The 27247-nt window shown below is 39.9% G+C and overlaps 2 protein-coding genes across 4 annotated transcripts in view; both read right to left on the reverse strand.

Moving 5' to 3' along the window:
- Positions 1 to 294: 294 nt before the first annotated feature.
- Positions 295 to 3763, reverse strand: LOC148867729 (UPF0481 protein At3g47200-like). 3 transcript variants are annotated; one of them, XM_088980285.1, is made up of 2 exons: positions 3623 to 3763; positions 295 to 1866 (listed from the first exon to the last, which is right to left on the reverse strand). In XM_088980285.1, exon 2 carries the CDS (start codon positions 1772 to 1774, stop codon positions 425 to 427), a length of 1350 nt encoding a protein of 449 aa, XP_088836411.1. In that variant the 5' UTR covers positions 1775 to 1866; positions 3623 to 3763; the 3' UTR covers positions 295 to 424. The 3 variants fall into 3 exon arrangements, with proteins under 3 accessions (XP_088836411.1, XP_088836412.1, XP_088836410.1); XM_088980286.1 differs by having other exon boundaries at positions 3619 to 3761; XM_088980284.1 differs by lacking the exon at positions 3623 to 3763 and having other exon boundaries at positions 325 to 1887.
- Positions 3764 to 4144: 381 nt separating this feature from the next.
- Positions 4145 to 27247, reverse strand: part of LOC148867730 (uncharacterized) — a 34887-nt gene continuing 11784 nt past the window's right edge. Inside the window, exons 5-8 of the mRNA XM_088980287.1 lie at positions 24829 to 25200; positions 24418 to 24661; positions 24175 to 24322; positions 4145 to 4811 (exon numbers count right to left, since the gene is read on the reverse strand). Coding sequence (XP_088836413.1) covers positions 4434 to 4811; positions 24175 to 24322; positions 24418 to 24661; positions 24829 to 25200 — 1142 coding nt within the window. The 3' untranslated portion in view covers positions 4145 to 4433. The remainder of the gene's footprint in view (positions 4812 to 24174; positions 24323 to 24417; positions 24662 to 24828; positions 25201 to 27247) is intronic.

Genomic DNA, 27247 nt, shown 5'->3' on the forward strand with positions numbered 1-27247 from the left:
TGATTGAAACGCCGAACCGAAAAATGATGCCCAGAACGGTTCTATTTCCGAATCGGTTTTTAAAACCTTGGTAACCCATCACTTTGATAGAGAGAAATAAACCTCATCTCCTATTGTGTAAAATCAATTGGATTGGTGTAATCAATTTAAGTTTCTTCAAACAAATAAGGACGACAAATAAAAGGTTTCTTGCAGATAAAGTAACTTTTTGTCTTTAATATCAAAAAAAAAGATAATAATTTTATATAATAAACAAAATAGGATAAATATTTTTAAAAAATATAAAAATATTATTTCAAAATTTTTACCTTATTTTAATTATTATATAAAAATATTACTTTTTATTGATATTAAAGGCAAAAAGTTGCCTTTATCCGCTATAAACCCACAAATAAATCAGTACCCTCTCATCTCTCCTAAGAGGCTAAGACTTGCGAAAAAAAGAGAGTATTGAAAATAGAGTTCCAGCGAAGATAAGTAGCAGTAGAATTATGATCACGACGAAGACAGGAAATGACTTCGGAGTCTTCACGTTCGCATTCTTCACCTTCGTCCACCATTCTTGCCTAGCGTCGCTCCTGTACGCATTCAACTTCTCGCACAGCCCAGCGTAGCAGAAGTCATGGACGACGACCCCCTTGCTTAGACTTTTGAACAGATCAATCACCTGTTCCTCGGTGCCTGTAGCAGATCTCAAGATGATTCCTCTTCGACTGAGTAAGCTCACATCCGTCGGGGAGTTGATGAGGCTACCCATGAACCGGCAATAAGAAGAGATGTACATACTATCGTCATTGTAACACTTCTCCAACGCCACCAGATTCCGTAAGATGGACTCTGTCACGGTGTAATCCTTAATGTCCACGGGTGGGATTTCAAGCACACCGCCATTAACCAACTGCACGTCCAGTAAGCTGTTCTCCCAGGCTTTCTTGAAACTAACCCCATTACGTCGGAGCTTAGTTGCAGAGTGAACATTGATGGGTTTGTCTTGCTGCCTCGAAAGGATCGGTATCGGGATAGAGGGGAGCAAACAGTTCCTGAGTAAGTCAAGCAAGTGAGTTCCTTCTTCGATGAATTTCTTCTGAAGAGCTTGCTTATATCCTGGGATTATTTTCTCGAAGAAACGGAAGGCAAGCTCAGGGAGAGACTGAGCACATTGTTTTGGAACAGGGAGGAGATCAAACAGATTCCGAAGGACAAACAGAGGGAGCTGGTTTTCGAGCAACAGCAAATCACACCTTAGACGAGAGAGCACCCACTTCTTACTGAACAGAGGGTCGCCTTTGCGTCTCAGCCCCTTAATTGCATACTTGAGGAAGAGCTCGATGACAAAGCAACCATCAAGTATCATCATTTCTACGAACTCATCGCTGCTGAGAATCCTGAGCTCGATATCCCCTTCGTAGCATTTTCGAGCTCTTTGTTCCAACTCTTTAATCGCTTTGACGCACGAATCTAATGTTGCCTCCAGCGTTGGCTTCCGACACAGAAGTGAGTGTAGGTAGCGCAGTTTATGCTCCTCCATGCCTCGCAGCTCCTGTTTGTTATGGTGAAGAGGGCCGATTGAGACCAAATGAGGTGTATATATCTTCTCGTCTTCTTCCTGGCGAAGCTCCATGGGGACTCTGCAAATGCAACGAGAAGGTGATACAGTTTCTATCTTCTTTTTTATTTTAGCCACAAGCTCCACGTTTTGATTTTGGTGCTCGATTTCAACTGAAACATGGTCCCTGGCTTCTACTTCCTTTCGTCTATAATTATCTTCCATCATTCCTTCAACTTCTTACCAGTGGTTTTGAAGCCCAGAACTTCTCTCTTTGTCTCAGTCAATCCAAAATGATCGATCCGCTTTCGAGCACAACCCTGCAAAGACATCATTGAGCCTATTAGTATACACCACAAACTAGCCTATTAGTGGTTTTGAAGCCCAGATTTTTTTTTCATTGCAATCGACTGCTGAACTGCTCCACACCCTTGAAACTATAAGAGGATTGCTGATCGCTGGATTCAACACAGAGACCTCCAAGATTGAGTAATCCATTATGGTTATATGGTTAGATAAACTCTGGTGGGATAAACGAAAGCTGAGATTTCCTGGGTGGGACAAGGTTCAAGGTGTTAGAATGCAATTAGACATGTATAGAATTGGCTGGAAGCAGTTGGATAAAGTGGAATGATTAAGATACCCATTATGGTTATATGGTAGATAAACCCACAAATAAATCTTAGGGTTCATTTGGTTCGCGGGAATAGGGGTTGGAATCGGAATGGGCCATTCGGGTTCCAACTGTCCGGATGGGTGGAATTGGAATGCCATGCCCCATTCTTGGTGGAATGACATTCTCCATTTGAGGGAATGTCCATTTTCTCTTCTTCCATTGAGAATGAAGTCCCATTTTAGCTCATTTTAATTTTTATTTCAATTCCTATCGGAAACAAACAGACTATAAGAATAACTATTTCAAGATTTCAATTCCAATTCCCATGTAAACAATAGATCAATTGATTATAAATGAGGCACAAACATATAGAAAAAAAATACTTAGCTTTAAACAGCTTGGTTGATTGTGAAGTAACATATTGCTATCAACTTACTTTGGCATGAACCAATTGTATTTTACATGTTATCATAAAAAATCAATACATATAAATATTAAATTATAGCCTGTAACTTGATAATTCGTAATAAGACTGGAAACCCACAAATCAAGTCAATTCAGTGTGCCAATAGAAGAAAAGGTCAAAATAATATGCAAGATATTTGTTTCTTTCACATTTTTACAAATACAAAATATAAATTTGTATTATATTTTAATTAGATTTTAAAATATTTAATATAAAATTGCACTTTGAGCCCAGCCCAAAAGAAGACGAATAATACTAATCCTGCGCATTGCTTGGGAGAAATTTCCATCTGCTGCAGCCATGGTCATAGCAATTCCCTGCGAACCCCCAATTAAATAGAAGCACGAAAATGATGAAAATGAAAAAATAGTTCACGTGATGTTATGAATTATTTCCATTATTGACTTGTTTATCTCTGATTGGAGGGTCACAAGGGAGTCCTCTAGCTGCAACCACGGCGGCAGCAGATGTGCTCACACAGGCAAGAGTTCCAGACTCTAGTTTGCTAATGGGTATAACAAGAATATCAGATCAGATCTTTACTGTATTCAGCAAACTGTATTAATCTGGATTGTGACCCGATCCATTGCCAGCTCTATCACAAAGGACGGTAACCTATGCAAGCATGGATTAGTAGTAATTGGTGAGAATAGATCTCTAACCATATTTGCAGGAGTATAATTAACATCACTTTTAACTTAAGCATCCTAAGGAAATTCAGATCTGCTGACCACAATACATTGCTGGCCACGTTCACCCAGCCACACATTGGGAACGTTTCCTGTATTTTATATTACTGATATTCCCAATGTACGGTTAGATGAATGTGGCCATCAATGTGTTAAGATCAGCAGATCAAGACACTCCCACAGATCCATAAACAAACAATTTTCCAACTTCGCATACAAGATGAAGAAAATACTAGGATGTAGATCTCACAATTCAATGTTTCCAAAAGAAACAGATTGACAAGAGGTGAAGACAACAGACCTACCAGATTGGAGTTCGGTGATTCCCCACAACCAGCACAAGGTCAGTAGAGATAGGTAAGAGAGTGTAATAAGCAAGCCCAAGGAAGATAAAGAGAAGAAACTAAGCCCAGATATCAGATCACAACTTCCTTTGTAGATGGCATAGAGCATAGCCAGAATGGAAGGTATTAAATAGAACTGCTTTAAGAAGAAGGAAGAAAACAAAGCTTGTTAAAGTAAGATACTGCATGCTTGATTACTTGGGGGTGAGTTCAAGTATTAGTACGAGTAACCCATCAGTCATGCTACTAGACCAGAATATAGACCAATTTAAAGATAAATCCCTTCAAGTTACTAAAGAAACTTGAAAGAAATGATTCTATTCCAAAATAAATCATTGCTCAGCAGCCCAATACAACTCTTGTGGATTACTCAACTGCCAATTCCCTAGTTTCAAAACACGTGGGGAAACAAGAAATAAACAAAATCCAAGAAGCAACAAACAGAACTTATAGGGAGAAAAGATGATGAACAATAGAAAAAACTGTAAAGAAAAAAATCCCTTCAATGCAAATCCGAGCAAACAAAACTACAAGGAATATATACAATCTTCTTGTTGAGAACCCAGCAATGCCAGGGAAAAACTGAAAGTGGATTCTCTACAAAAGTGAAAAGGAAAAGGAAAAAAAAAAAAAAGGAAAAACAGCATCCATCATTTCAAAGCCTCTGCCATTTTCCAAACCCACTCCATCCTTGCCTTCATCAACTACATTGCTCAACTTTGGGTTGCTTTGAATCAAATGATGGCTGCTAGAATACTTCACAAAAGAATTATCATCGTCCTTCATGCAGGTCTTCTGAGAACACTGCTGTTCGAGAGATGTTGTCATTGTCAAATGCACTTAAACCAGAAAAAGGACCAGATGAGAACATTGATGAAGTTCCATCTGATTCATAGGTAGTTGATGACTGCCTGAGGTTGGTACGTGTGTTGGCAGTGGTTAACATGGAATCCTGATACTCAGTGATGCGCTGCACCATTTTAAGGGATTGCACTACTTCTCCCATTGTGGGACGCTGGTTTGCCTCAGGAGCAACACAGGCTGCAGCAATTGTGCAAACACGTACAAAGTCATCCTTAGGATACTTGTCCCCCAGCCTTGGATCAGCCAGCTCTTCTAATCGATCTTTATCTCTAAGAATTGGCCTGGCCTGCATGCAATAAAAAACATAATCCTTCAATTCATATGAAGAAAAATGGATAGCATCTCTACCAAAACACCCCCCAAAAAAGTAATAAATAACATAAAACAAAAGCAAATGCAAGTGATAGTTGCACGGTGAAAAGGTATTACACTAAAAGTTGTATTCTACAACATTATATGCTATATTTTGAACCATGCACAAGGAAAAAGATATGGATATGGGAAATGACAATAAACTTAGTTTCTTGAAATACAAGAAGAAATATGCATGGCATAAAAAGTTGATGCATTTCGAAATTACCTATGAAGTATTTCCTCTCTGTGCATATTGAATTTTTGATACAAAAGATAACCATACTTTTTTCCAAGATATTCTCCATATCTCTTGCTTTTTTTTTTATTGGAAACAGAATGTGTCTTATTTTAATTTAACATATTTTCATCTACATGTACAGAAATATTGTGCTAGACTAAAATTCAACAGTCAAGTAGAACACTCTAAACTTTATTTTTATTTTTATTTTCTTTTGAAAAAGGTAATGTACTGCATTAAACAAGCAGGAGTAAAGTAGAGATTTTGCTCCTATACAGTGTTGGGCTGTATTGAAGCCTATACAAGCTCTAAACCCACCAATACAAAGCAATGGCTACAGATCCACTTACATCCAAGAAGCTACACCTCCAAAAAGTGGGGTGATAAGGGGATTGATATTGACTTTCTGATGGAGAATGGTGATTTTTTTTTGGATAAATAGAAGGAGAATGATGATATGTGATGTTTTAAGTGGATATTATTTTGCTGCAAGATTTGTGGATGCAGGAATTTTCGAAAGGTGTGGAGTGATGGGCAAGTTAAATGCTGGAGCCTGGAGACTGGAGGTATACTAACGATGTGAGATCCAATTAAATGCAATGCATAAACTCACAGGTAGGGGTATCAATTAGGCTGGATTTGGTTCAATCCGGTCCAGTCCAATGTGAGTCCATTACAAATGGACCTGGTCCAATCCAGTCCAATGAATATTTTGGACCATTTTGAAATGGTCCAGAGACTGTCCAATCTGCTTAAATTCCTGTTAATTTAGATTGGTTTCAACTCAAACCTGGTCCATTGATACCTATGTTCTTATCTTCTATCAATGGACCAGATATTGGCTCAACCCAATATAAATTCATTATGGACGGACCAGGTCCAATCCAATATGTCATATTGGTCCATCCAGTCCATCCAAATTCAATGTCTTATTGGTCCGTCCAAATGAATTTTGATTTGGATGGAGTCCAACCCAAAACCAGTCCATTGACACCCCTACTCACAGGGTGGGAGAATACTCAATTTCAGGAGATGGCGGTGGCAGAAGGTGTTTGTCATCAGTCAAATTACTGACAATATATGGTCCTTGTGAGGAAGCGAGCAGAAGCTGTAGGAAAAATTGGTTGGAATTCAGGGAAATTTACAAAATGCTTGGGGGCGGGTATGAGGGGTGACTTTAATACCATTAGATTCTATGATGAGAAGAATGAAGGTGGGCACAGAACAAGATCAATGAGGCAATTTTGTGAATTGCCTTTCTCTAAATGGTGAGTGGTACAAATGGTCAAATAACCAGGAATCCCCATCCTTGGTTAGGCTTGACAGATTCTTGGTGTTAACTAGATGGGAAGACTTGTTCCATTATTCATTCCAAGTTGTTTTGCCAAGATCAGTCTCAGACCATTCTCCTCTTCTATTAACAGGTGTTTCGCAAGTTAAGACAGCTCCCTTTAGGTTGAAGTTTTTTTTTTCTTTTCTTTTTTTTTTTTTGAGAAAAAGTAAAGTAAAACTTTATTTGGAGAATAGTTGGATGGAACCTGGAGGAGCAGAATTTCAAGGAGATAATCGCTTCAAACTAGGGGAATTTGGAGGTGGAACATTTGGGATAGCATGGTACGACAATAAAGCTGAAGGCATCAAAGTGGATGATTGAGGATTAGAGAAAGAATAATAGCTTTACAGAAAAACAGGGGATTGCTTATTGCTTTGGCAGAGGAAAGAGGGAACCTCTCTAAATTAGACAGAACCCGTAGGTGGGAGGCAGAGCAAAGATTTAACAAACTAGCTTACAAAGAGGAAATCAAATGTAGGCAGCAGGTTAAGATTAAATGGTTGAAAGGCTGGGGATACAAATACGGGCTTCATTTTTTTCTTTTTTTTCTTTTTTTTTTTTTTTTTGAAAAAGATGGTAACTTTATTAATGAAACTGCAGGTACATAAGATGTACACAGAAATTACAACTCAAATGTTAAGTAGTGTTTTAGCAGTTCTGAGAGAAAGAAAGAGAGCGAGAAGAAGAAGAGGAAGCTGTCGAACTAGAGAGTGTAAATCCTACTAGTCGACCATAATCTGTATTATATCGTAGTTAGATTACAAGGACAAAACTGCCCCTACTTAAGTATGGAGCAAGTGAACTACAAAAGTAAAACCAGAATTGCCACATCAGCATATAACTTAAAACATAATGAAAAGACTAATCTACCCTTACTCAACCAACTCTAACACTCAACCTCAAGCTGGAGAATATGTCATATAATCCCGGCTTGTTACATATATAGTTCACTCTCCCTGAACTTAAACCTTTTGTAAACAAATCTGCCCATTGATTACCTGAGCCCACGTGTTATGTGCTTATCTCTCCAGTAAGGACTTTCTCCCTCACAAAATGGCAATCAACCTCTATGTGCTTTGTTCTCTCATGGAAAACTGGATTAGATGAGATGTGGATTGCAGCTTGATTGTCACAGTACAATCTCATAAGTCTGTCCATTGAGAATCCAATCTCTTGTAGGAGATTTTTCAGCCATACTAACTCACATGTAGTGTGTGCCATGGCTCTGTATTTGGCTTCAGCACTACTCCTTGCCACAACATTTTGCTTCTTACTCTTCCATGTCACCAGATTTCCTCCAAGAAATGTGCAGTAACATGTAGTAGATCTTCTATCCAACACCGAGCCTATCCAATCTGCATTTGTATACCCAACTACCTCAAGTCTTCCTCTTGGTTTGTACAATAACTCACGGCCTAGAGCTCCCTTCAGGTACCTTACAATTCTAAGAATTCCATCTCAGTGAGGTATCTGGGGGTTCTGCATAAATTGGCTCACCACACTAACAACAAAGGAGATGTCTGATTTTGTGATGGTCAAGTAGTTCAACTTCCCCACTAACCGCCTATATCTTCCAGGATCATCAAATATTTCACCTGCATCACTGCTCAACTTAGCATTCGGTTCCATAGGTGTTTCATCCAGCAAATCAATGACATATTTTCTTTGGCACGGGTTTACACCTTGTTTTGACCTAGCAACTTCTATACCCAAAAAATACTTCCAACTTCCCAAGGTCTTTTGTTTGAAAATGGTCTTGCAGAAAGGCCTTTAGTCTGTCAATCCCTAATCTATCACTACCAGTTATGACTATATCATCCACATAAACAACTAATAAAATCTTCACGGCTTCAGAATCATAGCTGAATACTAAGCGGTCGACTTGACATTGTTTCATTCCAAAATTTCACCACTTCACTAAACTTCCCAAACCAAGTATGAGGAGATTGCTTCAGCCCATAAATTGCCTTCTTCAGTCTACACACCTTACAATCCTCCACCTAAGCAACAAACCCAGGTGGTTGCTCTATATATACCTCCTACATAAGGTCACCATGGAGGAAGGTATTTTTAATGTCAAGCTGAAACAAGGGCCAATCATACATAATTGGCAAGGAAATTAAGACACGGACTGAACCAATCTTTGCCACAGGGAAGGTCTCCATATAGTCCACCCCATACATTTAAGAATAACATTTAGCAACCAGTCGAGCCTTCAACCACTCCACACTACCATATGGCAAGTATTTAACAGTATACAGACCCATTTACAACCTACAACATGCATACCTAGAGGAAGAGTAGTGAGCTCCCGCGTATGAGTATACTAAAGAGCAGAGAGTTCCTCCATTGCTAGATGCCACCCGGGTGAAGTAAGGGCCTCCTGGACATCCTTGGGTATAGATATAGAGGACAATAGAGAAACAAACTGGAAAGAGACAAACAAAATTGGAAATGGGATGTAGGGTACAACTACGTTTACCTTTCCATAAAGCAATGGGAAGATCAAGTTCTGGAGGTTTTGGGACAAGAGCAACAATAGGATCCGCAGACGAGGTAGAAGTCGGAGGAGGTGCCGGTGTCTGTCAATGCGTATACGCGTGCCTGATTGGTGGTTGTTCAATAGGAATCTGCACTAGAGGCGGTGAAGGTTCAGTCACAACAGGAACAACCGAAACGAGATCACTAATTGGAAGATGAAGAGGAATCAATGGTGGAGAGGACAGTACTTCAAGTTTCCCGAAAAGAACGGTATGGACTCAAAAAATGTGACATCAAGACAGATAAAAGACTTCTGAGTGATGGGATTCTAACACTTATACCCTTTATGGGCCCAATAATAGCTAAGAAAGATACACTTAATAGAGTGTGCATCCAGCTTGTCTAAACCAGGACTCAGATTGTGAACAAAGCACATACACCCAAAGACCAAGGTGTTAATGGAAAGGGAGACAAGGTGGGGAACAAAATAGAAAAGGGAGACCGACTTGTAACCTCCTGCAAAAAAAGTTTATGGGAAGACTGTCTATCTTCCCTCATGTTTGTTCATTATGCCTCAGTGAAGGAGAATCGGTAGATCACATCTTCCTTCACTGCAAAATCACCCAAAAGATTTGGTTCCATTTTCTGACTATGGCAGGTTACAATTGGGCTACACCAAAGTATGTGAAGGACTTTATACATCAGTGGCAAGGAACAAGTCTAAGGGGTAAAATTTTTTGGCAATCAGTGCTACACGCAATGTTGTGGGGTGTTTGGGATGAAAGAAACAAAAGGCTTTTTGACAAAAAATCAAGGCCCCTAAAGGAATTAATTCCAAACATCTCTCACCAATGCAACCTCTAGACGATGAATTCTAATCTTTTCAGAGGTGTCTCAGTCAACGACCTCAATAGAGATGCTTACTCTTTCTTATTTCTCCCTCACCACCACCAACCATTTTTAAGGGTTCCTGAACCTATCAATGAAGGTGAGATGATATTAAATTTTGATGGAAGCGCTTTAGGTAATCATGGATTAGCAGGTATTGGAGGAACGCTAAGGGATGAAAGGAGTAACATCTATTGGACTTTCAGTGGTCCAATAGGCATGGCAAATTCCACAAAGGCTGAAGTAACGACTGCCCTCACAAGAATCAGAATAATAAAAAGCTTGGGAATTCAAAATATTACAATAGCAGGTGATTCAGCAAATACTATAAAATGGTTAAGAGATAAAGAGGGGGGGGGGGGGCTTGGAGATTAAATCACTATTTAGATTTGGCCAAAGACTCCTTGGACTGCCTAAATGTAAAGTTAGTTTGGATTCCTAGGGAACACAATCATACAACAGATGGCTTAGCTAAATGTGGTGTATTCTTAGAGCAGCTATATAGCGACAAGCTTCCTCCATTGTAGGTTTGTAGGGGTTTTTCCCTTGCGTTGTACATCTCCTCATGTACCTCTTTTTTTATTAATGAATCTTGGTTTAACATTTCTCAAAAAAAAAAATGAAGTGAGGGCATCCGATTAATAAGGAAACAAACAATAAGAAGAACGTCACTCCAAAATCGTTTAAGAACATTCATATGATGAAGAATAGACCAAGCAGTTTCAAGGAGATGACTGTTCTTTCGTTCATCCACCCCATTTTGTTGAGGGGTAGATGCACATGAAGTTTGATGAATGATGATGCCATGTTGTTCCAAATATTGTTAAAAGGAAATAAGAAAGCATTCACGACCACTATCTGAATGAAGAACTTTTATTAGAACACCAAATTGCATACATATTTTAGCATGGAATTTTTGAAAATTAAAAAATAATTCACTCCTTTCTTTCATTAAATAAATCCATGTCATCCTTGAACAATCATCAATAAAAATGACAAAATACTTGTAACCATTATAGGACTCAATTTTAATCAGACCACAAACATCTAAATGGACTAAAGCAAAAGGACTCAACAAGCGACTCTCAACTCTAGGACTGAAGGAAACCCGATGGTGTTTCCCATACTGACATGACTCACATCGTAAAGAAGACAAATGACTCAAAGAAAGAACCAGTAACTTGAGTGGCTTCATAGATGGATGTCCCAGCCGACAATGCCATTGGAGAGGAGTTAAGGAAGTTTGAAGTGCAACTGACGATCCACCACCGTCAAAATAATACAATCCACTAGCCTCATGCCCTCCACCAATCTTCTTCCCAGTCTTAAGATCTTGAAAAACACAAGATGAAGGGAAAAATGTAATAGAGCAATTAAAGGTCTTAGTTAATTTACTAATTGACATGAGAATGAATGGAAATTTAGGCACATATAGAACAGATGATAAAGAAAGAGATGCAGTGTCAGCATTACCAACACCACAGATGGGGGAAGAAGAACCATTGGCCAGGGCAACAATTTGAGATGTAGAAGTTTCAGAAAGGGAAGAAAACACACCTAGAGTCCCGGTCATGTGATCAAAGGCTCCAGAATCAATAATCCAGGGAAAAGGTTTGGATGCCAAACAGGCCATACCTGAGTGTGCAAGAGTGGCAGTAGTATGTTTTGTAGTAGCCTAAAAGAACTTCCCATACTCATCTCGTAGTACACTCGTCATCTCCTTCCCGGAAGCAGACGTAGATGTGGAAGGTGTTTGATATGTCTGTTGGTTATCACTCACATCACCCCCACTAACAACTACATGATTAGCACATATAAAAGATGGGCCATGTAGATCATACAGAAATTAACTGAATGTCCTTCCCTGCCACAGTTCCTAGTAGTGTTGCCTCTTCCTTTACCACAACTCTAATTACAATATAATACAGATTAGAGTACAAGGACAAAACTGCCCCTACTTAAGTATGGGACAAGTGAACTACAAAAGTAAAACCAGAATTGCCACATCAGCATATAACTTAAAACATAATGAAAAGACTAATCTACCCTTACTCGACCAACTCTAACAAGTAGGAAGAAAGCTATCACTAAACAAGAAATCCCTGTGAGAACCATCTTTTGCTAGGCCATCCGCATCAGAGTTTAGCTCCCTATGGATCCAACCCAACTGTGCATTTAAGTTAGATAGGATATCTCTAGCTTTAGCCAAGAATGGAGCTAAAGCCCATCCAGGGTCAGCTAGCCACTTGATGGTATTTGTTGAATCTCCTTTTAAGATAATGTTCTGATAGCCCAGATCTCTTGCAATCCTGATTCCGGTGGTGCCATTGTTTCAGCCTTTGTTGAAAGTATCGATCCACTAAAAGCCCAATTAACTGTACCATCTCTTCTAAAAATTCCACCAATTCCTGCTGCACCTGGGTTTCCAAACGCACTTCCATCAAAGTACATGGTTATCTCTCCTTCCAACACAGAAGAGTGGGGGAGGGGGTAACTAAGGACTGATGTTTAGAAAACAAAAAACGTGCAGAATTTCTTTGAAAATCAGAAAAGGAAACTCCTTTAAAAAAACTCTGAGTTGGAAATCCAAAGGAAAATTCTATAAGATATAATAGACAAAAACTCCTCAAAGTTTCTTTTTCTGTTGTTGAGAATTCAGTTATTTCTCTCTTCCTAGATGTTCCAAAGGATAGCATACAGAAATCCATAATGTCCTTCCTCTTTTGCTTAACCCTCTTGATATCCATTGTCCGAGACAGTCTATCACATGTTCAGGGAAAGTACAACTAAAATTGAAAAGATTGAGAAAGAAAATCCATAATTTTCTAGTTTCCTCACAGTGGATCAAAATATAATTGGCTAATTCCCTGGCTTTTAAGCAAAAACAGCATACGTGTGGGGATATAATAGGACCTTCCTTGGTTCTGAGTCTGGAGAAGATCTGAAGTGTTGATCTTCTTTAGACTAGCTTCCCACACAAAAAAAAAAAAAAAACTCTGGAAGGAATGTGTGTACACCAAACTGTCTTGAAAGGGAAATGTTCAGTTGTCTGTTCTTCCTTGATTAGAGCCCTGAAGCAAAACTTAGTTGTCTGTTCTTCCTGATTCCAGGTGCCGACTCGAAGTCCAACTCGACGAGCCATACCTTCGATGGGTTTTGCACCTGTATTAACAACGTTGAGCTAGCCTGGCTCTCTTGAAATGGCCAAGTTGAGTCTCTTGGCCTCAGCAATGGATAAAAATTATGAGTGGCCCCTGTGTCAACTAGGGCCCAAGTTGGCTTCCCGCCAAGGTATATGTCAACGTACCTCAGTCCTCTCTTGACTGAGGCAGGCTGTTTGGAGGTAGCCCCTTTTTTCACCATGGCATTGAAAAGTTGTAGGGCGCCCACTCTTGGCGCCTATGTACTCCGCTCCCCATCGCTTCGTTCGTCATCACTCAACTTGGCAATGAGGGCATTTAGTTTCTTCCACTTTGGGCAGTGCTTGGTCAAGTGCTCCTCCCCACAAATATAGCAAATGGGAGGACGTTCTGGTCTCTCTTGGTATCTGTTGTTGTAGGAGTTTCGACTTCCTTGTGGCTGCTTCCCTTTGTGGTACTCGACTAGTCTACGGTGGAATGGCTGCTTCTCCTTCAAGGGACTTGGTGGTCTATCTCCCCCACTCAAGTTTGTGGCACGCGGACTGTCTGGCCTGCTTCCTTCATCATCCGTCAGCCTTAGTTCATTAAGTTATTCAGCCACAGCCATGGCAGAGGCAAGATCTTGGAAATTACGTCACTAGAGCTCGAGCTCGGCCCAAGGCTTTAGGCCATCCATGAAGCTGAACAATAAATCCTTGTCTGACATGTCGGTGACTTCCAATGTGAGGGCTGAAAACTCTGACATATTAGTGGAGCGAGTCACCCTGCTTTAGAGCTTTCATCTTACGACGAGCGAGGTACTCCACATTCTCTGGGTAGAACTGTCTCTTTAGCTCTCGCTTAAAGTCAGCCCATGTGTGAATGGTACATGTGCCCCGTTCTATGTCAATGCTTCTTCTGCGCCACCACAACATAGCAGCATCAGTCAAATACATTGTAATCGTACGTACCTTAGTTGGTTCATCAATCACACTGGTTGCGGCAAGGTACTGGTCCATTTGCCACAGGAAGATGTCGAGCTCCCGGGCATTGCGTGCACCTGAATAGGGAGTTGGCTTCCTAATCTTTATGTGGGAAGGAGTGTGCACAAAGGAGGTGCTGGCTGGATTGGCAATGGCCCTCTTCAAGATTGCACACTCGGCCTTGAATTCATCTAGTTGAGCTTGGGAGTCAGAGGAACAAGCGGCTGCCTTCATGGCTGTCCATTCTGCTTTCATTTCATTCAATTGGGCCTGGATGGCCATTGGGGAGGACATGGCTCCCCTCCATGTTGCCCACTCGTTTCTCATTTCGTCGAGTTGGGCCTGAAAGCTATCTAGCTTGTCTTGAATGTTGGAGCGGGATGAGCTTCCTTCTTGTTGGCGTGCGGTGCTGCAGACTTCCTTAAGTGTTCCATTAAGCATGTCACGGACCTCATCAACAATACCATTCATGCGGCCTTCCACCTCTACCAAAGCACTCTCGACGGCTTCAATATTTTGGTGGAGCTCATCTACTTGGTCGTGCATCTCACCCACAGTGGCTTCACAACGTAGCACTTGTAGGTCAGTGGCAGAATGCTTATCCGTGGATTTCTCATGCTTGCTTGCCTTTGATGTATGGGTCTTCGGTGCTTTGTCCTTGACTGTGTCATCGACGGGTGCATCGTCTGCCTCGTGGGATAGGGAGAGTCCATGCTCGATCTCCTCCATGATGTCCTTGTTATGCTTCATGATGTGCTTGCGTTGCAGGTCAACGGGCTAGGAATGAGCTTCGGCTCTGATACCAACTATCACGGAACTAATCGGCGAGGCCCCGTGCGGCACTCGAGTGGGTCGAGTAAGCCTAAGAAAGCAAGCAAACACACACAAAAGGCAACAAAGATGGCACATGAATTAGTAAAAAGGCACCTTATATTGCAATAGACAGCAAGCACAAGCACACAAGTCTGTGTCTAGGGGACCTCGTGCTTAACCTTTACACGGTCTTGACACTTCTCAACTACCTACCTCCCCTCAAAGAGTAGCTTAAGCTTTTGGTGCTCTGGCAAAAGATTACATGGAAATACTGGAAAATCATACTACATAATTACAATAATGCCATCGGCAATCCCCCCTTACAAAATACACATGTAGCCCCACCCCAAACGTAGGAGATGGCTTGTCGTGGGCATGGTAAAGGCACTTGATGTCGCAAAAAAGTGGTCACTTGTGACACCATGCTATTACCTAAGCAGCAGAAACATGTTGAAATATCTATATATACCCCCCTCCCCAAAACCCCCCAAGGGGGAGAGAGGGGTGGAGAGAAAGATGCTAGCAAGCAACACAAAGGGCAAGAAACCCTAATTGTCTGATCAGAACTACTTGTTTTTTTTTTGGGTTCTTCCTTGGTCGTAGCACCAAGGTAACCCTAGTAGGAGGAGGCCAATGCTATGAAGCTTATTTTCTCCTTTTTTGGCCGATGCTGTGAAGGCTTAGTCGTGGTTTTGCATCTTCATACAGGTGCTGTACAGGGGTGTGTGATCCCCTTTATCACACGTATGTGCTGTGATTGATTGGTGTGTGAAGTGTGTAGTTCAATGGTGGCTATTTTTCAAATTTTCTGGACTGGTGGTAGATTGCAGCAGTATTCTCCTTATATATGAACTAGTTTTAGACTGTTTACTTGCTGTCAGTAAACCTTAGCAGTGTACACTTTATTTCAGAAGTAATTTGTGGGGTTTTGTGCCCTAAGTGTGACTGTGAGAGATAGTACTTGTGTGAGGACTGGTCTTGTACACCTGCAGCCTTTGGTTTTGACTTGTAGACCTGCTTTTGCCAATGGCGAATGATGATTCTGACTCATCTGGGGTTACATCAACCCATAGTACAGCTGGTATGGGGGCTGAAAAGTATGATGTTTCCTATGCCAATTACTCCTTTAAACGGCCTAAACTACCTGGAGTGGGCTAAAGGTGTAAAACTTTATGTAACAGCAAGGAGAAAAGCTGGTTACATAAATGGAAGAGTGAAAGAACCCAAGAGTGGGACTATTGAACATGATCGGTGGGACCAAGAAAACAGTATAGTGATGTCTTGACTTCTTACAACCATGGAATCTGATGTGAAGAAGAACTTTATGTGGGCAGGCACTGCGAGTGAGATATAGGAACAGGCCAAAACCACATATTCTAAGCAAAGGCACTATGCCAGATCTACCAGTTACAAGCTGAATCATCAACCTGTAAACAGAGGAACTGTAGCTTGTCAGTCTATTATTCAGCCCTTACCTCAGTATGGAAGGAATTGGACCACTATCGGGCTATAGAATGGAAACATGATGGTGATGCTAGAGCCTATAAGAAGTTGGTTTCTCAACAACGGGTTTTGCCTTTTTTCCTTCTTGTTGGGACTAAACCCCACATATGAACCACTTAGAGTTCAGATCTTAGGAAGTAAAGAGTTGCCTCCAGTCCAAGAGGTGTATGCCCTTGTTCAGTCTGAGGAAAGTAGGCGGAGTGTGATGGTTACAACTGAGGGGGAGCAACAAGTAGCATTAGCTGCAATGGGGGGTAATAATATGGGAAAGAAAAATTACTACAAGAAAGTTGATGATAAGGACAAGTTATTCTATACCCACTGCCAGCATTCAAAACATACACGTGACACATGCTGGGAGATCCATGAAAGGCCAAAGTGGGCTGTAAAGAACCAAGAACAGGGTAAGGCATAGGGTCAAAAGAAGCCTAATATAGCATACAATACAGCAAATGTGGCAACCCAAGAAACTCAGTCTACTGGGGTGTCAACAGATACTACTCGGGAGCACTTCACTGGTTCTAACCCCAAGGAAGATATCATGAACTCCTTCTGTAGTAACCCTTCTACTTCAATTGCGTCTACATCAGGTAATGCAGCCTCTACCTTTCACATCTCCACTACCATTGACTCCCCCTGGATCATTGACTCAGGGGCATCTAATCACATGACCGATAAGCCAAACCTATTCCGGTCTTATAACCTTTTGTCAAGAAGGGATAAGGTGAGACTTGCAAATGGATCATTATCCTCTATTGTAGGTCAAGGATCAATATCCCTTCCTCATGGACTTGACCTAAATAATGTTTTGCATGTTCCTCACCTTTCCATCGATCTTCTTTCTGTTAGTAGCATTACAAACTCATTAAACTGCAATGAAACCTTTTTTTCCTTATTCATGTGTTTTCCAGGATCTAACTTCTGTGAGGATGATTGGTAGAGGAAGCTTAGTGGATGGTCTCTACACTCTCAACAACAAGGCTGGTTTCTTGATATCATCCTTGCATAGTCAGTCAAATAAGAGTCAAATTTTTTTGTGGCATAATCGGTTAGGTCATGTGTCTTTTGAAATAGTGAAGTCTTTGTTTCCTTTTTTATTTAAGTCATGTTTAGTGTCAGATTTCCATTGTAAAACGTGTTAGTTGAGTAAGCAATGTAGAACAATATTTCATTCAAGGGACCTACTACAATAATTTCGGAGGGCAGGTATAAATATTTTATCATATTCATTGATGATTTCTCCTATTATACATGGGTATTTCCTATGCTAGCAAAGACGAAGCCCCAAAGATTGTGAGAGATTTCCAAAGGATGGTGCTTACACAGTTTCATGTTGAAATTCACATCTTTCGATCAAACAATGCGAAGGAATATTTCCATGAGGTAGCCATGTGCCAAAACACTGCAACAAAACGATATCACAAAAAGGAATAGGCACCTCCTTGAGGTAGCCTGAGGGATAATGCTACATATGAATGTTCCCAAACGTTTTTGGGTTGAGGATGTACTTGCTACTGCTTATGTCATAAACCACATGCCCTCCAAAGTATTACACTATAAGGCCCCTCATCAGTTATTGTTCCCTCAGTCTCCTTTATTTTCCATTCCCATGAGGGTGTTTGGTTGTCGTGCTTTTGCCCATGATTTATCTCCGTCTCGTGGTAAGTTGGATCCTCGGTCTATTCCTTGTATCTTTCTAGGGTATCCCTCCTCACAAAAGGGATATCGGTGCTTTGATCATGTGGGTCATAAGTTCTGTCTCCATTGATGTTTCGTTCTGAGTCTGAACCGTTCTTCTCTGCTTCTCCTCAAGGAGAGAGTAATGTGGAAAAGGAGAAGCAAGTCCATGTCCAGGTCCGTCAAGTCTCTCTGCCTTCTATTCCGGATCCTAGTCCTTTTCGTGTCTTCCAACGTAAATGTCGTAGAGATTAGCAATGAGACAAAGCAATGAGACAAAGATGTGGAGCCACCAAACACTGAGCAACCAACACCGTCAAATTCCCAAGAGGTAAGTCCAACACCTTTTATTTCACCTATTGATACTCTGGCTCCCATTTCGATTGTGGATGACCTTTACATTCCTATTGCTCACAGAAAAGGAGTCAGGTCATGCACTACCAAACACCCCATTATCCAGTATGTTTCCTATGACCACATTTCCCCCTCTCGGAATCAAACATGGAGTGTGGATCTTCCAAAAGGAAAAGACCCAATGGCGTGTAAGTGAATGTTTATAGTGAAACACAAGGCAGACAAGATAGTTGAAAGGTACAAAGCAAGGCTACAAACCTTGACTGGGAATTGCATCAATTGGATATAAAGAATGCCTTTTTAAATGGTGATTTGGAGGAGGAAGTGTACATGGTTCAACCCCCAGGTTTCTGTGCCAAAGAAAGTGAAAATAAGGTGTACAAGCTAAGAAAGTCCCTCTATGGCTTAAAACAATCTCCCAGAGCATGGTTTAGTAAATTTCATATGGCAGTTCAGCAAGTAGGGTTCAAACAATGTCAGTATGTGATCACACTCTCTTTGTGAAGAGATGTCAGGAACAAGTGGCTATGTTGATAGTGTGCATGGATGATATCATCATTATAAGAAACTAGAGCACAAAATACAAAAGTTGAAGGAATTCCTTGCCTCTCAATTTGAAGTGAAAGATCTGAGTCCCCTAAAGTACTTTCTAGGAATTGAAGTTGCCCGCTCAAAAAGGGGCATCTTCATTTCTCAGAGCAAGTATATCCTAGACTTGTTACAAGACACGAGCAAGTTAGGTGCAAAACCAACTGATACCCCTATGGGTGTTGATCATAAACTGGGAGATCGTGATGGTGAACCACTGGAAAATGTGAAACAGTTTCAAAGGTTAGTGGGAAGATTGCTTTATTTGTCCAATGACATATCCAAACAATGCTTATTCAGTTGGGGTCCTGAGCCAATTCATGCATTCCCCTAAGAAACCACACATGGAGGCAATAGAGAGGATTCTTAGGTACTTGAAGAAGTATCCAGGAACAGGGTTGCTATTCAACAAACATAATCATCTGAGAGTTGAAGTCTATACACATGTTGGTTGGGTAGGTGTTGTGGATGATAGAAAGTCCACAAGTGAGTATTGTACATTTGTAGGAGGAAATCTAGTGACATGAGAAGAAACAAATTGTAGTTGCAAGGTCAAGTGCTGAAGCAGAGTATAGGGCTATGGCACATGAGGTGGCTAAAGTTCTTCGGTTGAAGAACCTTTTAGGGGAACTTGGGGTTACTGTTCACAATCATATATCCCTCTACTGTGACAATAAGGCAGCTATCAACATTGCTAGCAATCTTGTCCTACATGATAGGACCAAGCACATTGAAGTGGACAAACACTTCATAAGAGAAAAATTGGAAAAGGGAGAAATGTGTACTCCTTACGTCAAATCCAAGGAATAACTTGTTGATGTTCTCACAAAAGGGATTCCATACTTGTGGCACAATGAACTGTGTGGCAAGTTGGGCATGATAGATATATTCAACCCAACTTGAGGGGGAGTGTTGTTGGATTTAAGTGTTTTTTTCTGTTGTTAGCATGGTTTCAAATGTCGCAAAATGTCGCTAACATCACCCGACATATGTCGATGTCAAGGCTCACCTACATGAAAATGGATGGTAATATAAAAATTACATTAATTCAATCGACATTTCATATATTTTGGAAAAGTCGACCAAATCAATCCAAATAACCAAAAAAAGACAATTTTTCCTATTATGTCGACAGGATGTTGACTAATGTATATTAATAATATAGTATATTAGTATATTATATTAATATAATATAGTATATTAATATAAATTATTCCATTAATAATTTCTATTTAATATTTCAAATAAAATATTTATAAAAAAGAATTAACAAAATATAAAAGCAAAAGAATTTAATTACTTTATAATATAAAACATAAAATATTTTTCAAGTAACAAAATATTAATAGGTTAGTATTTTTAAAATATTTATTAAAATCAGAAATGTTTATTAAATTTTATAATAAATCATATTCTACATTTAATATAAAAAATCAGAATAAATGAATTTCTATTTACTGGTGTGAAATAAATATATTAGAATTTATAATAAATCAGAATTAAGAATAAGAAAAGAAAATATCAGACAACCTTCTAAAAACGTCAAAATGCATAATAAATCAGTAAGTCGCCATTTACTAATTTGTTATCGATCTCAGATTCTTAGCTTTATATAATGGTTGGGAATAAGATAATAGTCTAGAAATATGTATTAATGCTTCGCTTATCATTTTACAAAATATCATTGCACATTTCCACATATTTCATAATATTTCCACAATGTCTCTAATTTTTACAATATTTCCCCTTGACATTTCTGACATATGTCCTATATCTTGGTAAGCGACATTTCCATCAACATCGACATTTTAAACCTTGGCTGTTAGCTTGCTATTAGCATGTTCTTTTCTTTTATTTAAGTTTTATTTTTAGGGTGGGCCGCCAAGGACCTACTTGTAGTTTCAGTTTTTTTATTTGTTACATCATATTATTATAAAAGAGAAGTTGGGCACCGCCAGCCCAACTGTTCACACACATCTCTCTCTCTCTCTCTCTTGTGAGAAAACACCAAGTAAAAGCTTCATTCCCGCCACTCCCCCCCCCCTAGCAACCCTTCTATTCTTCTTCCGGCAGCCCTGCTAATCTCCCTTCCCCCTCTTCCTCTCCTTCAGCAATTCCCCCACTAGCCCTTTTTTCTTGTTCCTCCCTTCTAGACCTCTCATACTAATCAATAGTTTTTCTCACCACCCTTTCTCCTCCCAGGAAGAACAGACCCAAGGTTTTGCCTACCTCTATCTGTCTTTCTACCAACTCTTTGATGTCCACCTTCCTCCTCCCCGGTGATGACTCCTGCCTTTCTACCACCTCTCTTTCTTCTTGATTGTATCTTGTCTCACCCCTTGAAACCCTTTCCCCTGTGTCAACCTTTCCCGTCTTGTTCACCCCAAACTTCTTTATTTTTTTCTTTCCATTATAAACTCTATTTTTCTCCTCCACCCCTCTTTTTCTTTTTGTGCTAGACTTCAACCGTCTTCCCTTCCCCTTCAGTTTCAGCCCCTGAACTACCCCTAATTGAAGGTGGAACAGAGACGGGAGATGTTCCGAAGGGAGAAGCACAAACAGACAGGGTTCCAGGGATTAAACCTACCTCGTTAAGCTCTCTGGCCTCTTTCTGACTGAAACCAACTTCAATTCCATCTGGAAACACCTCTTTCCCTGCCAAAGGTGAGTCTTTATCGCTCAAGATCATGGCCACCACCACGTTTTCCATCTTGCCTTCATCTAAAATCTCCACCCCAACTTCTGAAACGGCTGCAACCTTTGTTACATTTATCCTTGGCATATGATTGTTGCACGCCTGAGATTTCTCTCTTTCTAGTGAAGCAGTGGTCTCATCCTTTTCTCCCCTGTCTATGTCTAACCAAAGAAACTTCGCCTTCCCTCCCTCCCAAGCCCCGACCTTCTCGTTCCCTTCGTATCTTGTTATCACCCAGATCCAGTCCTCACTGATAGCCGATTTCCTCTTCCTGATCAGAAGAGCTGGATCAGTTTCTCTTGTCTTCAAATGCACGAGGGAAATTCCCAGAGAGCTCCTCGTGCATTTGACCTTTTTGGGAGTCTTCAGAAGTTGTAATGGAGGCATAATAGTGCTTTTCTGATGACCTAGTTTTTTATCAGTAAATTTCTTATCCCATTGAATAAATCGACTTTTTTTAGCAAAAGGACTGTGCCTAGCACCCCAAACCATAGCATCAAGCTTCCAATTTACACTACATTTACAAGTGCAAGAGTCTCTCCTTTTTCCTCAATACAGTTGGCTTCTTTCAACTCTGTCTATCCATTACATCTGCCACACTATTTGCTGTTCTTTCACCCCCTTGGTTAATGCTCTTAACTACCTCATGAGGCTTCTAACCTCTTTCAGTATGTATCGAAACTGCCATTTGCCCAAATCACTGTTTTTAAGCCACTCTATTGTAGCTCCGGAGTCCCCTTCCGCTATTATGTCTTCATAGTTTTCAGCTTACCCCAACCTTATGCTTAACGTACTTCCAGCAGTTTTACTCACAGATCAAGTTGCCATATCCCATAGGCCCTCAATAGAGTGCCCTATGTGCCCCAAATGATTTCTCAATACTCCACCAATCCCTGATTCTCCTGGGTTGTCCCTTCTGCACTCATCAAAGTTTAGTTTGATTGGGATCACATCTCCAACATGGTGATTCCACAAGGATGGAATTATTGGTGGTTCTACAAGAAAAGGAAAGAAACCAAGATTCCCATCCCTACTACAAGCTTTCCACGCTCCAAATATCATACCAATCAGAATACACAAAAAGCCTAAGAATACAATGAACTTAAAATTCTGCACCCCATCTTACAATAACAACAACACACACTCCACCATCCAAACTATCAACCCCCCCAAGAGATTAACTGATCACTTAACATTTCCTACCTCTTGCACTCGAGTCTCTTTACCTTTTTTTTGTTCCCTTTTTTCCTTCACCTTCTTAATGGACCTGACCCCAAAATGTCCCATCTCCAACCTGACAAACAGTAAGAATTTTATTGATTGTGATAGAAAAAATAAGTATTCACATTTTATGCTTCAAACCCATTATAGGTTAGCTTTGCTACCTATCTCAATTTCCACTATGTTGCTTACAAGTGTCCCCAGAATAACTACTCAATTGCCACCCCTTGTTTAGCCAATGAGTCAGCCAAACCATTAGCTGATCATTTAAGTAATCACCATATCTTTTTCTAGTTGCTTTATTTCCCACACGTTTCTGTTGCTACACACATTTACTGAGTATTTCAGCCATCTCAACACCACTTTCGAATCCCCTTGGACTACTTCCACTATTAAATTTTGACATGGAGTGACTTGCTTAACCTGAGGCCTCAAAGAACAGCTGACATCTTTTCTCTTTTTGAGTCTCCTATTCCTAGAGGGCCTAAGTATAAACTTCAAATGTCTCCACAGGAGTTCCTGAGCACACCACCAACTCCTGAAACACTTGAGTTACCACTGCTGCACCCATCAAGTTCAATTGATTTGGCTTGGAAGAGGAGGTTTCACTGCAAATATAGGCACTGTTCAGGTAATTGATGATTGAGCAATGTACTGCCATCCTCCAAAGGTCAGCTGTGGAGAATGGGGCAAATGCTTCTAACATTTATTAGAGTTGTTTCAAGAGTCCAAGTCCTTATTTAAGTGTCTCTATGGGTTTACCTCAGTTCTAATGCAAGGAGTCAATTCTGGACAGTGTCTTGTTGAAATTGGAGTTTGCAAAGGGAGATCCAAGTCCTTAAGCTGATTCTATAAACAGACTCATTGTAATTGAATTTTTAGATGAGAGTTAATAGAATAAATGTTTTCAAATTGCCTGCAGGTGTCTGATTTTTTTAATTCTCTCTCTTCTTTTCTTCTTTATCTCTAAATGTGCAATCTTTCTTGTGATCTTTCTTCTTTCTCTTCTCTAAATTAGATATAAATCTGTTTTTTATCAGAAATGATAACTTTCATAAGTCCATTAGAGATAAATTAAACTGAAATATAGAAGTCCCCTCATTAGAAAATCTTTTTTTTATCATAGTTCAGGTCCTTAGTTTTCCTTCTTTACCCACCACATACACTCAAGTAGGACTTCCCTCACCCATTTATTAGTGATTACAATTTCAACATTTTCAACTTGTGTTTGGCTATATTCATTGGTATCTATTGCTGACTTAGTTCAGTTTTATTGAGGACTCAAAACACAAGGCCTACTAGCTAAGGCAAGATCCACAACCCAGGAAATGTAACTATTCCAGAAGGACAAGTATAGCAATTTTAGATTAATAAGTAGAATGGGAGGTGGAAAAGCACTAACCCAGGTCACAAGATTCTCCTGCCCAGAAGGTTGTGACATATCAACAGGTTTTCTTCCAGTTAGCAACTCCAGGAGGACAACCCCATAGCTGTATACATCACTCTTTACTAGTAGATGCCCAGTCATGGCATACTCAGGGGCTACATACCTAGATCCATTTGATAAGACCATATGAATAACTTATAACAACTTCAGATTATAAAAATAAAGTGTACTTCAGGAGGAAGAACCAGAGGAACTTACCCAAATGTGCCCATCACACGAGTGGACAGATAATTTGCCCGGCCTTCAGGTGCCTGCTTGGCCAGGCCAAAGTCAGCAACTTTAGCATGAAAGTTGTTCTCCAGTAATATGTTTGATGCCTTAAAATCTCTGTGGATGACACAAGGTTGTGAATCCTCATGTAGATATGCAAGCCCCCTAGCAGCATCTAGGGCAATCTTCATTCTGGTATCCCAGTCCAGGGGACAATTTACACCTAAGGGACCTGAAGAAAATAATGTTCATTTAACATCATCTGTAAAAACTCATAAAGAAGCACTCAAGGTTTCCCTCATGCTTCATAAGTAAAAACTGAACATTCATTAAAGGTAATTATTGTTATAAAGATATCAAGGAAAATGTAGAAAGCTGTGACACAAGAAAGTGAAATACCATGGAGCCAGGACTCTAAGCTTCCATTGGGGACAAGTTCATAGCAGAGGAGATTTTGTGAAGAGTCGCGACTGCTATAATAGCCTATGAGTTTTACTAAATTACGGTGGTGCAGCCTGCTAAGCATCTCAACCTCAACCAAGAACTCTTTATCACCTTGTTGTCCTCCACTAGTAAGTTTTTTTATTGCAACTGCTGTTCCATCACTTAATACACCTTTGAAAACCCTGCCAAATCCACCTTCTCCTAGCACACTTGCAGGTTCAAAGTTATTTGTTGCTTCTTTAAGCTCTTCATATTGCAGAAATCGTGTACTAGTGGGGTGGGGAAGAGATCCTCCTGTTGGAACTGTAGTTGTAGTCCTTGTCTTTGCTGCAAAATATAGCTCCAAACGTGTATAGTTTCATAAAATAAAAATATAGACATAAAACTATAATGGTAACACTGAAAACGAAATTCAATTGAAGTCCTAGTTTCCTTCATTCCCGTTTCTAGTTAAAGCTGCAGACTTTTAGTGTTTTTGATGTTTTTCCTTGGATCAGTGAGTTGGTTTATCTCAGGGAGAACCATTTCCCCTGAAAACCCCCCATGTGTTTTATTCATCCAATGATTAGTTTAAATGTTGTGAGTACCAGTAGTCACAACTTGCACTTATGTGAAATAGTGATCTTAGAAAACATGTGAGGCTCCCAGGGCCGAATTACTTGCTGCTGTACAAGGAATCCAGCTCACAAATCAGCTAGGCATAGAGCATCTGATTATTGAAGGGGATTCCCAAGTGATAGTGGGTTGGTTGAAGGATCCAGACTCTGTGATCTGGGGTTTTAGAGATCTTCTCAAAAAGGTTAAATGGATAACAAGGAATATGATAATCAGAGTTCAGTAGGTTAGGCAGATCAGCAAACTCAATGGCTGATTCACTTGCAAAACAGGGGGTTCTTCAGGCTACTTTATTTTGGGCTTCTGTGTAATTTCTTTTGAACTTATAATTCTGTAACTAGTCTTAAAGGAAAGGTCGCACCTTGTGCCTTTACATGGGTTGCATGTAACTCTTATTTGCTGGTTTAATAAAATCTTACTCATTTATCAAAAAAAAAAAAAAAAAAAAACATGTGAGGCTCATGCCTTAAGACTGACCTCCAAGTGAGGCTTAAAAAACACTGAGAATCTGAGGCTCACACCTAAAGCATAAGGTACACACCTCACACCTTGAGATGTCTTATGTCAAAAGCACATGAATCATAAATTAATTAAGGTAATGTCCTAATCATAAAACCAAGTTAAAAACCAGTTATAAGTTTTTCATGTGTGTGTTTGCACCTTGTATATCTATTTTAACATTTTTAATACTCCTTTGAGGTTTGAAATATTGGGGCATGATTCCCTATGTTAGGGATTTGTAGGAAATAAATAAAAAGGCAAGATATTTTTTGAGGGGAGGCTAGCAGCAAGGGTCAAGCCTTTAATTGGGTGCTTGGCATAATCGGTTATACATAACATTCTTGCTTAAACTCAACTTTGATGGCTGCAGCCTTGGAAATCCAGGGCCCTCAGATGGGGGGGGGGGAGTTATTAAAGATCATGGTGGCAATATCATTCTAAGTTTTTCAGGTCCAGTGGGTCAAGGAAATTCTTTTAGAGCTGAACTTCTGGGTTTTGTTCAAGGATTGAAGTTGTTGGCTAGGCAAGAAATGAGGAATGCGGAAGTGAAGGGTTGACTGTCAAATGGTTTTAACTTTTAAGATGGATGATAATTCAAAATCAAATCCCATGGAAATTCAGATATCTAGTCGGACTGGCTCAATCTCTAGGTGTTGCCTTGATCGCTTCATTCAAGTGGGCGCCTTGGACTGCCAGCATACTGGCTGATTCTTTGTCTAAGACTGGGGCTGGAAAAGATTGTTTAGATTGGGGATGCCAAGGACCAGCTTGTAATATGTATATGCAATCTGTTTCTGTTACCTGTAATAGTTTCTGCTTTATTTTACTTGTGGCAAGGCTCCTCTTGGGAGGCCCAGTGTTGTACCTTTCTCTGCTGCATATTTTTTTTGTGCAGTTTGGCTTTGAATAAAATTTTATCCCGTTACTTGTCAAAAAAGAATAGCATTTTTTCTTTTACAATTAATTTCACCATTGCAAATAAAAATCGCTACTTTGAGATTTCATCTAATATTAACATCTTTTTATAATCTGGAAGGATTTGTAGTAATATAAGTTAGTCTTGTTTAAGTTCTTGGAACTTTATAATCCTTGCCAATATGAAGATTGATTCATCTATATCCTTTTACATAAAAACAGCCCTTTGTGCATAGTTTTATCATTTATACATTTTCTTATTTTAGTTCATTATTTTAAAGGGTAGGATCTCATGAGGCCTAAGCCTCATGCATCAGAATATCCTCGAGCAACACTTAACATA

Source organism: Nelumbo lutea, chromosome 3 (assembly GCF_056320005.1).
Source record: "Nelumbo lutea isolate HS-2025 chromosome 3, American lotus-T2T, whole genome shotgun sequence".
Lineage (NCBI taxonomy): Eukaryota > Viridiplantae > Streptophyta > Magnoliopsida > Proteales > Nelumbonaceae > Nelumbo > Nelumbo lutea.

Excerpts from the sequence above, each read along its gene's own strand:
- LOC148867729 (XM_088980285.1), bottom strand. The coding sequence starts at position 1,774 with ATGATGGAAGATAATTATAGACGAAAGGAAGTAGAAGCCAGGGACCAT.